This window comes from Passer domesticus, chromosome 14 (assembly GCF_036417665.1).
Source record: "Passer domesticus isolate bPasDom1 chromosome 14, bPasDom1.hap1, whole genome shotgun sequence".
NCBI classification, from domain to species: Eukaryota; Metazoa; Chordata; class Aves; order Passeriformes; family Passeridae; genus Passer; species Passer domesticus.
Genome location: NC_087487.1, coordinates 18,080,465 through 18,093,278, shown reverse-complemented (window position 1 = coordinate 18,093,278; position 12,814 = coordinate 18,080,465). Strand labels below are relative to the sequence as shown.

Below are 12,814 nucleotides of genomic sequence, written 5' to 3'. Positions count from 1 at the left end.
TTCCCTCTTTATATTAGTATTAGACTGACACTCCTTGCTCCTTGCCTTCATTACTGTGTTGTAAAAACCAAGACAATATTTCCTTCCTTCAGCCACCCACTAGCTCCCCTTGAGCAAAAAGAAATAGTGTCATTTATTACACCAAAAAATGCTGCTTAAAAAAGCAGTGAAGCTTTCAGGCACACAGGATTTCTTCAGGACTGTGATGAAAACAGTCCTAGAGTTAATTGCTGCTGCCCAATCTTAGAGGCTAAGCCCCAAGAGGGATTTGTCTTTTGCTTTTTTTTTTTCCCCTCTCAAACATAATGTGCTCGAACAACATGTGGGACACAGGCCATGTTGTGTGGTTGATGGTTTTTTCTGTTTGTTGAAAGTTGCAAACTGGTACAAAACAAGTTTGTTCTTCATTGCAGCCAATTTCAGCCAGAGCTGAACAGGCTGTTCCCAGAGTCATCAAAACCTATGTAAACATGGCAGATTGACATTTCCGCTAACAGATGGTCCATGGGGGATTGCAGTAGAGCTGCCTGTTTCTTTCCACGTTTTTTGGTATTCACAAGATGCCTGCAAGAAGGTTTTCGAGTTTGCTCTGTGTGTGTGTCTGCGTATGATGCTCAGATCTCTCTGATGGCAAATATGCATGCAGGCATCTCTAACAGGACACACATTTGGTGCATGTGTGCAGATTTGTGTAGGTTCAGTGCTGAAATTTCCAGGCACTATTTGCTCAGTAACGTATGTTCCTTGGAAGAGGCACAGAAGCCATCAGTCAGGGATGTAGCTGCAGAAAGCCTTTCAGATGGCAGCAGAAGCAAATTGAACACGCTCCTTGAGCACTCGCATGTGGAGATATTCCTTATTGTGAGCTCTCTGTGATCGCTTGGTTGATTTCTCGCTATTAAAGCATAGTTTAATGATTGTCCACTTAGAAACACAGCAATTAGGGAAGGCTTTTTGGCTCAGAATATATTGTTGAGGATTGCAGAGAGAGAAATGGAAAAGACACTGCTCGAGCATCCACATCTAAATTAGCAAATGTTTGATAGCCACAGTGCTGAGCTTGGACATCACTGGTCTGCAGGGTGTTGGCATATCAATGAGGCCTTTCACTATTTGTTTGCTAAAAATTTGCTCCTGAGGCAGCAGTAAAGCTCCTGTGACTGGGGGGTGGTGCTGGGATGTAACATGGCTCTGCCTCCCACAAGGTGTTGAGCCATTTGGGTGCCTGAGTGAGGGTGGACAGAGGGCTTGGGAGCAGCTCTGGCCGCCCTTCAGCGCGTACACGAGTGTCCTTCTGCCAGCCCTGGCAGCACGAGGTAGCATTTGCTTCTTGCTAAATAGCTGACTTAGGAATGCCTGGCTCACATACAACATCTGGTGGTGTATTTCTACCTAATTTTCAGCCAGATGGACTGAGGCACAAGGAGGTCAAATGACTCACCCAAGGTCAGGCTGATGTCAGAAATCTCCTCGCTGTCTCAGCTGGACTCACGCTACGCTGGCGGTTGTTGGAATAGATTTGGCCTAAGGAGCAGCCACATATGCAGAGCAGGAACCTGGGCTTCTGCTGGCAGTGAGCATTAGAGGGTCAGTGGGTTTGAATAGATGTGCAGGGTATCTTCACCCTACGCAGCCATCATGCTCACATCACCAGTGTTCTGTGTGCATGTGTGAAGTCACTGTTGTCAGGTCAGGATTTTCTCCTCGTCTCTGCATCAGCCTCTCTTGTACCCACACAATAATGTAGCATGTGTGGAATAAGGCCAGAGATAATGGGCCTGTGTGGTCCTTAAATCTGAGTTGTGTGTTTACGTGTATGTGTATGTGAGTACTAGTGAGGCTTAGCTCAGGTACATGCAGGACAGCCCAATAAAATCAAAACCTGGAAAGAAAATACATTTCTGCCTGTGAACTAATAGTCTGAGCTGTTAAATAACTTCAGCTCTTAAAGACACACATTTCCTATACACAGAGGTGTGCATTCAACAGTTTATTGCAAGGGGAAGCTGAAAGAACCCAGAACAAATTGCGTTCAGCCCATATAATTTAATTAGATCTACAAACAAGGTAACACTGGTTGCCCAGGGGATTTAAAGCTGAGCAAAGAATTGCTTGGTGGTCTGTTGTAAAAAAAAAAATTAAAAAAATTAAAGCCCCCAGTTTTGTGCCTCTGTGTTGATGAGGAATGGCAGAGTGTTTTCCCAAGTCCTGGCTTGGAGCAGGAGCTCTTGTCTGTGCTGCAGAGTGAGTGGTTTATCAGAATTTCCAGCTCTTACTGGAGCACACAGGGCACTGCCCATGGGTGAGGGTCCTTCTCTGTGCTGTGGAGCATCACTTCTGCCAAAGCAAAGACTGTGGTCACTCAGCTCCAGATTTCCCTGACCCTTGCCAGCTCTGTGGTGTTTCTCAGTAGGTTTGTTCTGCTCTGGGCTGTTGCAGCTTTACAGGGAGTTGATTTTAATGGACCTCTAAATGATGTTTGTGCCATGATTTACCCACTGGCCTCACAATTTGAGAATCAGTGGAAAGCCCCTTATGCAACCAGTTGTGAACCATCTGGCATCTTTTATCCCTGTGCTCTGCATCAGCCCATGTAACAGCAGTAAAGCCAGTTCTAAGGCAGGGACCATGTGAGTCCATTGCAGAGCATTTTTATTTTGATGACATTAGAATTGTCCTCCACATTTATGGTATTTTCAGAATTTGTGCTTTTCAAGCTGCTTCTCATTTCACATGTATGAGGATAAGAATCTATGTCTGTGATAACTGCGTCTTTTCTTCTGCCACTTTTCTCCTGCAGTCTTCATGGAATAAATCAACCAACCAGGCCTGGACAAACAGCATCACCAGATATGGGGACACCATCACCAAAGAGCCTCTCTCTGCTGTCAATGGGTCACTGAAGCTCCCCTCCAGTGCGGGGCAGAAGCTTCTCTTACAAGCCCTGGTTTATGATGCTGTGATGGTGGGTACCTTTGCTGCTTTGTTGACTTGTGTGTTCTCATGTGGGTTTTCCATTTCCCTTTCTCCTTTTTGCAGCCCCTTTCTGTGGGCTTGTTAGTCTGGTGATGGCCAGGTGGGGTCAGAAGCTTGGTTGTCAGCAGGGTTGTGGCAGTTCTGGTTCCTGAGGACCTGGTGCCAGGCACCACCAGTCTGCTTGGAGTCTTTGCTGTGGCTGTGCAGCAATCAGCCTGAGTGAGTTAGGAGCTGCAGTGCTCAGCACAGTCATTAAGATCTACAGCATGCTTGCCTGACAGAGGGATTGTATTTTTGGCTGTAAAAGGAGTCAAAGATCAAGGGTTGATTTAAACTCCCTTCTCCAGATAAGGCAGAGCAATTTTCACTGCAGTTGTGTTCTGGGAGGAAATCCTATTTCTGATATTGCATCACTGGAATAAATATGGACTCCTGTGTTTGGGAGAGTGTACATCTGTGTAACTGTCTTAGCAAAGCAAACTGACACCTGCTCAGACTGACTCAGTACCAGAAGATTTCTTTGGTTATTCTTTGAAAAAGTTCATTCCCCCTCTCCAGCAAATACTTCTAAGTAACCTACCTATGTTTCCTTCCTAGGCAGTGGTGTGAAAATCAATTATACACAGGATGTAATTAACATTGTGGATAGAGTTAAGACAATGTTTTACAGCCCAATTACAGGGCAGCATTTACAGCACAGCTTACCCATCAGAGTTTGTCAACAAAAGAGAAAAGTGTTAAAATATGTAAATGATGCTCAAAGTTGGCTTCAACAGAAAGCGCAAATTACACGTGGGATATCACTTCCATACTCTGAATTGTCTTCTTGCTGCTACATCACACTCAGCCCAGAATCTGAGCGTTGATTGCCTAGAGAGCTCTTTGTGAGCTTCTACAATAATTTGTCTGGTAAATTATTGAGTGATAATCTCGCAAAATGACCTGCTTGTCAGCCAGATTTGTGGAGATCTCTAGCCTGAACTCCACTTAAGCACTGCGGAGCGCAACTTATTGTTTTCTTTCTGAATTTAAAATGCTTGAATTTACACAGACTTTTGCAGGCTGTGACCAGGGCTTTAACAAACACACACTTTGTGATATGTAGCCAAAATTAAATGAGGAAAGTGAAGGGAGCCCCTTTATCCATTTCAGAAGCCAGTTTCCTACAGTGCTGCCCACTCAGCCTCTAACAATCTGGCCCTTAATATGGAAACAGACTGGTGAGATTTGAAAATTGTGGTCTTTGACAGAGGCTTGGAGGAATGGTCGCTCCAGCCTGCCAAGAAATTGTGAGCAAATCACTTTGCTCTCTTGGGACTTGCTTTCTCAAACGTAAAATAGAAATAATGATCCTGAGGTGATTTGAGTTGCTTCTTAAGACCTAAGCCCTGAGAAACATATCAAGATAATGCTTAATAGAGGCATATGTACATCCCATTGCACTCAGTGGGATTAAAAATAAATAAATTTTAGTGCTTGGTTTGGTCGTAGCCTCAATTATCTGAATTTCACTTACTTTACCTTTTTTTTTTTTTAAATTTCTCTCCTGTTTGATAACAGAATGAAGCAAAGAAAAGCCACCTGCCAGCCAGCCTCCACCAAGTAGAAGCAGAGGTCATCGTCCATTCTGATTTTTCAGCCTCTGACAGAGAGTACAACTCCCAGCTGCACACCCTGGAGAGTGAAGAGACAGAAATAGAGGACCAGGAGCCAGAAGAGCTCCCCTCAGCAGAGCTGGCTCTTCCCAGTTCCCAGCAGGACACTGGCCAAATGTTGGTGGACTGCATGGACAATTTGGAGGCTCAGGCCCAGGCTGAGCTGCTCTGTACCGACACAAAGACTGACAAAGCTGAGGCTGTTTGCATCCATGGGCTCACCAATGGCTTCCACAGGCATGGAGAAAGTCTGGATTCAGAGGAGAGTGGAGATTCAGATTCCACCCAGGAGGGCAGAGGTGATGTGCAGCCAGTCAAGTGCCAGTTGCTTTCCCTGGCACCTGAGGAGGCCCTGCTCTGTAGTAACTCTGGTTTAACCAGTCCATCCTCAGCATCTGAGAACATGGCACATGTCCACAATCACAAAGAATGAACTGATCTGATTTTGATCACAGCAGAGCTGAAGCACGAGGAGAGCCTGTCCCTCTGAGGTGCTGCCTGCCCTCGTCTGGCTGAGCCCAGCAGGAGCTGGGCAGGTGCAGCATCTCACCAGAGCAGGGCTTGGACCTGTCAGCTCTTCTTCGGGAAGCCAGGTGGGTTGGTAAGGGCCCATCTTCCTCCCGCTGAAGCCGATGAGGAACTGCGTGCTGGTGGGAGCAGGACTGAGCCATCTGCCAAAGTCTGAGTGGAACCACGATGGAACAGAGCCTCCTGACTAGGCTGGGGCTGTCACTTCACTACAGCCCTTGAGGAGACTGGCAGGACATCCTTTAACACTGGGCAGTGGCAGAGTGGACCGAGGGATCCTTCTCTGCTGCCTCTTCCCCAGGGAGTGCCTGGGCACTGCTGGCTGCCTGGCAGCGTTGGGATGAATTCTGGCACAAGAGTCCCAGGGCAGTGGAAGCCCCAGAAACAAAGGCAGTGAGCTGTAAGCACCGGCCTTTTCTGCCCTCCCGTGGTTGGAAGGATTACCAGGCTCTCTGTGTGCAGTACCTACTACTAGCAGGCTGATGTAGTGGCCTTTTATTACACACTCTACGAGTGCCTCTAACAACTTGTACTATTTAGAACCTTCTGCAGCGTCTGGGTCTTTTCACCAGCCTGGGCTTTGTTTTATGTAGGTTCTTGTACCTAATATTTTAGGTACACATCTGTCCTTTTAATGTACAACATGTATTTTTATTTCCTTGGAACATCTTTATATTATTTAATTTTATAAAGTGGAATAGTGTGTGGTATAGAGTAGCATTTTTACTACTTCTCTCTTTCTTTATTTTTTCCTCCCTAACAACACAACTACCTCATGTCTGTTGGAGAAAAAAAAAAAAGCAGTAGATCTACTCATTTGTTATAGTCCATTATAGGTTTTAACTTATTCTTATACTGCCTTTTTCTAAAGAATATGTTTGCACTGGTTGTTGACTCTTCTTTAACACATAGTGCTGCAGATCTGATGTCTCTCTTGCTTTGTTTCTTGACACCTTCCCTACAGCCAGAGAATTGGGTTGTGTCTTTCTGTAGGACTGTTTTGCAGCAGCTGCCAAAGGAGGCTGCTTTAGCTGGCAGGATGTCAATCCATCTTTCCTCAGCAAGCTTATACTAACAAATAGAAAGAAGAGCCAGCAATTGCAAAAGTAACTTGTGATACCGGGGGCATGTATTTCTTTTCTCTTTTTTTGGGTGCCCTTTTTTTTGGTATGGAGACATCTCAGATGGTTTTAATTTACAGAGAGCAGCACTCAGCCTTCTGTAAGCAGTGGACTTGCTGAAAGCCTTGGATGAACAAGTGAAGTTTTCCAGTCACTTCTGATAGTCCTGGCCAAAGTCCTGCTTTTGGGTGGGTTTTTTTGAAGAGCAGAGCACCACCAGAGCTTTAAAATTAAATCTTTGGTCTCATACCAGTCAGTCTGGCTTGAAAACCATCCAGTGACTCTTCCTGCTGATGCTGTTTGCTTACTGCTGCCATGTCTCTCAGCCTGGCCTTGTTGGGGATGGACTTTTCTCTACTTTTTTTAGCTGGTCTCTTGTCCTGCTCCAGGGTTGCAGGGTTTGACTACGAATGCTACAAGCTACAATGACCAGCTGCTCGGAGTTAACAAGGATCGGTAATTCTGTTCTTGGGTGTTTGGTGAATGTTCTGCCTTCCTGGAGGATTCAAACATCTCACCATTTCTTTAAAAAGTGAAGGAAAAGATGCCCACCTTCCTCTTTTCTTACTAAAATTCTCCCCAGGGTATATGGGAAAACTGTGTGCCAACTTGAGATCCTGTAAAAGACTTTAGCTTTTGTTTGTCCTGGTGACGACTGGGTGGAGGTACCACTGTTTGCAGCATGGAGAACCTCACTTCACCAGCACCCTGCAAGCCTTTTACCTCCAGCTTTTCAGCAAATGAGAACCTCCAAGCCTCCATGTACTCTGATGGGAAGGATATTGGAGCTTCCACTTCTCCCCAGCTGGCAGCATCTCCTCCCAGTGTGACACATTGTTCTGGTAACCAGCTGTATTTCCAGTCATTGTGATTGCTGTGTTTCTCCAGCTTGGTGTCTTGAGGAGTCTCAGAAATGCTGTTCCATGCTGTGACTAGCCGTGACTCTGGAATGCTGTGGGACAGAGACTGGAAATCAGTGCCAGTGAGCAGGCGAAGGCAGGAGTTTGTGTGTGTGCTACTGCAGCGAGGAAAAGGCGAGGAAACATAACTGGGCAGAGGAAGTGTGTAAATAACCTCCAGAACCCACTGCCACAAGACTTTGAAACTCATGACTGAGCAGGGTTACAGATAAGCAGTGAAGTGTTATTGCAGGCAATAAGGGCAATTCACAGTTCTCTGGAAGCAGTCGCAGAGGCACAAACCCTCCAGCTGGGCAAGGCTGGGCACTCACTGCAGAGAGCAGGGGGACATTGTGCAGGTGGCCCTCAGGTGCCAGTTCCATGAAGAGTCCTTGCCTTTCCTCAGTGACAGAACAGGCCCTGCATGAGCCACATTGGCATTGCCACTTTCCATCCGGGGGGGATGGAAGGGGATGGAGGCTGATGTAGGAGTGTCCATTGTACACGCACCCCCTGCTCTGCCTGTACAGCCTTCAGCAGTCCTGCAGCCCTGAGCTGCCTGAAAGCTGTCCCTGCCTGTCACTGCAGCCCACACAAGCAGGCACAGTGGGGCACCATTCCCCTGGATCATTTTGGGCTGACCAAACCACCACAATAGTTACAGGCTCAGAGAGCTTTGGGGAGATGCAGCAGACCACAAACAATTTTGTTTATGCATCCCCAAAACACTTTTGTCCACTTATGCTGAGACTTGTTCTGATCTCTTTCACTTCACCAAACTGTACCAGGGTGTGAGGCTGGGCAGTGTTTGGCTGTCCAAGAACTGTGCTGGCCATGGGCTGGTAGGCCAGACCTGAGTTGCAGAAATCCAAACAGTTCCCTTGGAGCCAAGAGGTCACCCCTGACCAGCAGCACCAGAGCTGTCCCTGGATGAGCACACATCCACACAGAGTGCTGGGTGTCCTTGTCCAACTCAGCTGTGCCCCAGGTCCCCCCTGCCCTGAACGTGCAGGGACCTTTCAGTCTCAGCTGGAAGTGAATCAAAGAAGACACATAATACACATTTGATGTGTAAAGCTGAAACAACCAGTGCATATATTTTTTTATCATGAAATAAGTAGCTTTCTTGCAGATTTCTCACAGGCACACAAACTGTTGATACCTTTAATTACCCATCATGCTTAATATCTGTTCCTGCACACCAGGCTCCTTTCTTAATTTTCTTCCTTTCAGTAACACTAAAGATTATTGCTGTTCAACTTTTTTGCTGGTGTATATTGTTTTACATTGTTAAAATGTCAGGTTTGTCTCACTGGCATAATTTTCTAGTATTAATGTTACTGTTTGGCTACACAACTGTATATTCCCCATGCTGCTGTGAGAGTCACAATTCTCATCCTTTTATTTCTTTTCTTATTACGTGAAACATGCAACTCAGATAAAAACCTCTATCAGCTTTTTGTTGACTTGATTTCGTACTTAACAGGCAGCAAAGTTCTGGTTTAAATAGTTCAAATGAGATAACTTCTAATTTAGAGTTTGAGAATTTTTTTACATTACTAGCTAACAGTCAGCCCATGAAATATTGCTGTGTAAGAAAACAACCATTTTACTAGAACACTGTATATGGTTTTGATCTCATTGGTAATAGGTGTTTTGAAGGAATCATTGTGTCTTTTCTAATCAATACTTTTGTTAGAAAGGAAGCATTTAACCAGCAGAAATCTACCATCTACTTCTGTTACTGTATTCCCTCGCTTGTATTTTCAAGTTAAATTTCATTTTCTGCACAGTGCATAAAGATGTGTAACCAGAACTTGATCTTGTTTGAAGGTTGTGTCTGTGTTTGGTTCCATACTGTACTTTATTATAACTTTCTTTCTTCAGAGACTGTTCTTACTCCACAAATACTCTTTAGTGTTAAAGTGTAAGACATTGTCCTTATATTCCTGAACTAATGGGTTATTAATAAAATGTTTTTTAAAAAGAGTGGAATTTTTCTCACAATTAAGTCTGTTCCAGCTGTTTGAGGCTGTACCTCGCTGGCAGAAGCAGTGGTGGGAGCAGAATGAAGAATTCATACTCACACCACTTCAGAGCTCATCACCATGAAGGTTGGCAGGTACCTGGTTCCTTGGGATTCTTCTGGCATTTCAGACATGAGCAGAGTTTGGAGTCATTAGTCATTTCTGGATGACTCTTGCCTCTTTCTCAGTTTTGAACTGATTCCTATAGGAAAAAATATTTGTCCAGTTTCATGCTTCCTCTTGCTGGGAATTTTTTAATGGTAAAAATAAGCAGAGGCATCTAGCATTGAGTGGTGAGAGTTCTCTTGGATGGCACACTGGGCTGAGCACTGGGTGGCTTGTGTCCAGCAGGATTGGTGAGAGGATACCTGCCAGTGCCCAAGGACACACTGTTAACCTCCCGTGCATCTCCCTTCTTCCTGGGATGCATTCTCTACTTCAGTACATAGTTTCCATTATTACTTTATGCTGCCACGACTACAGAGCCATAAAATCTCATTTTATCTGCATTACAGAGGTAATAAATCTGCACTTAGCACAGTGTTCTCTGGTAGTGGTTAAAGGGAACTCTGTCAGACTGTGTAACTCTGATGAGTCTTTCTCCTAATGATAGGTAACCCCACAAACGAGCAAGGAAGGACCTTGGAGGGAGTGATGGGTGACTGCAAATCACTCTTCCAGCTCCCAGTTCACAGCATAGGATGCTGATTGGAGGCTGCTGAGAGGAATGGATGGAATGGATGCCAGAGATGGACAGACACGGCAGTTACAGGAGAGAAGTGAAGAGCAAAGCGTCAGGTTGCATTTCTTTCTCTTCCCAGCCTTTGTCACCCTGACACCCTGTGTAAGGATGCAGCTGGAAATACACTACAGTGAGCTTGGGTTTCTCGTGGTCTCAGGTAATTCAAGGAGTTACAATTGGCAGTGCAGTGTGTGGCCCAGCTCAGCCCTCTGGAACATGGCACAGCACGAGACAATGGGCTGTGTGCTGCAGTGACGTGGCCAGGATTGCTTCACAGATTCTCAACAGACACAGAGAAAACAGTTTTTGCTGCTTCCAGAAGCAGGTCCCGGGATGGTTGCACCACTGCTGCCATGGCTCTGGGCTCAGTGCCTCAAGGTGGGTGCCACAGTTTTGCCTCCCGCTCCCCGTTGCTCACTGACCATGAAGCAGATGCTAAAACCCTGCATGTACCTACATAAGGGAAAAGCTCCCAGACTGTTAGCAGGCAGGGTAACCACAATTACACATAGAATAATAAATGGAGTGAATTCAGACAAGTTAATCTCCCACTTCATCCACTGAAACTACTAATGGTGTCTTGGGGACCTCAGTTTGCAGTTAATTGGTGTAAATCAGGAGCACGATTGGAGCTGATGGAAATTTGCTGTGCAGGGAGTGAGAAGTGAGTGATGCCCTCAGAGGGCATTGTGGAGAGGGAGGGCAGATGGACAGACAGATTCTGTGCCCCACAGCAGCAGGGGGGACAGAGGAATGGACCCATTGGCTGCTCTGCAGGAAAGGGTTTGGAGCCTCAGTTTGGGCTGGACACTGTCACTCCTGCAACCCTCCTGCTTTTCCAAAGGCTCCGATTTCTGCTCACAGTGTGATAAGCAAATTCCTGCCTCCAGTACAAAGCAACTTTTCTAAGCCCTTGTGCTTACAGAGCGTAGAAAAACATGAGTGCTCTGAATTCCTGCTCTTAGGTGGCTCCAAAAGCCCCAAACCTGCCTATTCCCTAAAAGATCTCATGGTTTTTCATGTAAGTCCTATTGTTTGGAGTAGTGATGATTTCTGAATGTGCTACCAGTGCTGTCACCAGTGTCATTTGCAAGATGTGGGGGTAAAGTTGGTGATACCCTAAACATGTACCTACCTCCCCCTCCCAGCTCCTGGGTCCTGCCAGGGCACTTGGCAGCAAAAGCACACAAAATCTGTGGTTCACAGGGAAAGCAGCCCTGCAAAGCACATCATGCTCAATTTCTCTTGGAATTATTAATTGCCACAAACCATCCTCAGTAACAGCGGCCACAAGTCCATGATGGCTCCAAGCGTTACATAAATGCTGATGGGGCCCCATGGCAGGAGCCAGGGAGTCGGAGCAAGAGCACGGCTGGTGCCAAAAGGTCAGGGACAGCACAGAAATTCAGATGTTACCGAGAGGCTGGCGGAGCCAGAGCAAATTCTTCCCCAGCTGAAAGGAGCCTCGTACAGCTCAACCCTCCGCTAAACGAAGGAAGCTTTAATGTGGAGCAGATGTAGTGACGTCTTCTTTCCTCGTTAGCCGGCTCCGACACGCTCAGGGTGCACCATCCAGGGGAGCCTCACGTTGCCCCTCTTCACAAAGGGTTTTTCACCAGATTTCTAGGAATGGTTACAGTAACCCAGTAGTGATTTAGTAACCCAGTCCACAAAATCTGGTTTTAGTCTGAAGAAAGAAATTAGTTAGGATTGACTTTTATTTCATTTTAGTTCCTTTTCACCAAGCAAACATCACAAAACACTGAGCTGTCTTTGCAGAGATGGCTTTTGTTGTTAAAAGTGACGATATGAGTTATGTTTGTGGAGAACATGGGCCAAGGGACAGGGTAGGATCAGTTGGAAGGCACTAAATACTGCATGGGCACAGGGTCTGAGAGCCTTGTAAGAACACATTATCCTTATTTCATGCCAGGAGGGCAGACAAATTATCCTGCTTTAGAAGGATTTAGGAGCAGACTCATCCCTTACTGGGTCCTTCCTCACTGGGGCGTCTTCCAGGGTGAGCAGGCTGGTGCAACACCCGCATTACTGACTCGGGTAAGTCACTTAGGATAGCATTAAAATCAGGAGCAGAGGTGGGACAAGCCAAGCTCTTCTGCGTTCCTGCGAGGTTGCCCCAGTGAGGGCAGACAGGTGAGGAGAAGCCCCCTGATGCATCCCTGTAATCCCTGGAGCTCTCTGAAGGGAGCCCCGGCAAGTGAAAGTGGCGAGGGGAGATCTGTGAGGGGGCTCCGGTGAGGGGAGACCCTTGAGGGGTCTCTGGTGAGGGAGACGCACGAGGGGAGACCGCTGAGGGGAGACTCCTCAAGCAGCTCTGGTGAGGGGAGACCCGTGAGGGGGCTCCGGCGTGAGGGAGCTCCGTGAGGGGCGCTGGTGAGAGCAGCCCTGTGAAGGGAGCCCCGAGAAGTGGCACCAGTGAGGGGAGACCCGCGAGTGGGTTCTGAAGAGAGGGCTCCTGCGAAGGGACTCTGGTGAGCGAGACACATGAGGGGAAACCTGTGAGGCTCGACCCGTGAGTGGGTTTTGAGACGCGCTCCGTGACGGGAGCTCTGTGACAGGAGTGCCGTGAGGGGGCTCCGGTGAAGGCAGACCCACGAGGCTCCCTGCACACTCCCCGCGGGTCCCGGGCGCGGAGCGGCCCCTCACGGAGCCGCCCCCGCCCCTCAGCCCGGCCAGCGCTGCCGGCGCCCCGGCGAATGCGCAAGATGGCGCAAGGCGCTGCCCGCCCGCCCCCCGCCCGCCGGCGGCCCCGCTCCCTCAGCGCCGCCCCCCGCCCGCCCGGCGCGGCGGCGTGTTCGCGCCGAGGGCAGCACCGCTGAGAGCCGCTTTTCCCCTTTTTTCCCTT

At 47.4% G+C, this 12,814-nt stretch overlaps 1 protein-coding gene across 3 annotated transcripts in view; it reads left to right on the top strand.

Annotated features, from left to right (window-relative positions):
- Positions 1–6,750, top strand: part of IGDCC4 (immunoglobulin superfamily DCC subclass member 4) — an 83,439-nt gene extending 76,689 nt beyond the window's left edge. For 2 of the 3 annotated variants that reach the window (XM_064388706.1, XM_064388707.1), the window contains exons 19-20: positions 2,801–2,965; positions 4,537–6,750. In XM_064388706.1, coding sequence (XP_064244776.1) covers positions 2,801–2,965; positions 4,537–5,064 — 693 coding nt within the window. In that variant the 3' untranslated portion in view covers positions 5,065–6,750. Of the gene's footprint in view, positions 1–1,403; positions 1,588–2,800; positions 2,966–4,536 lie in introns of those variants that run through there. The other variant, XR_010347503.1, reaches the window with a different exon arrangement.
- The last annotated feature ends 6,064 nt before the right edge of the window (positions 6,751–12,814 follow it).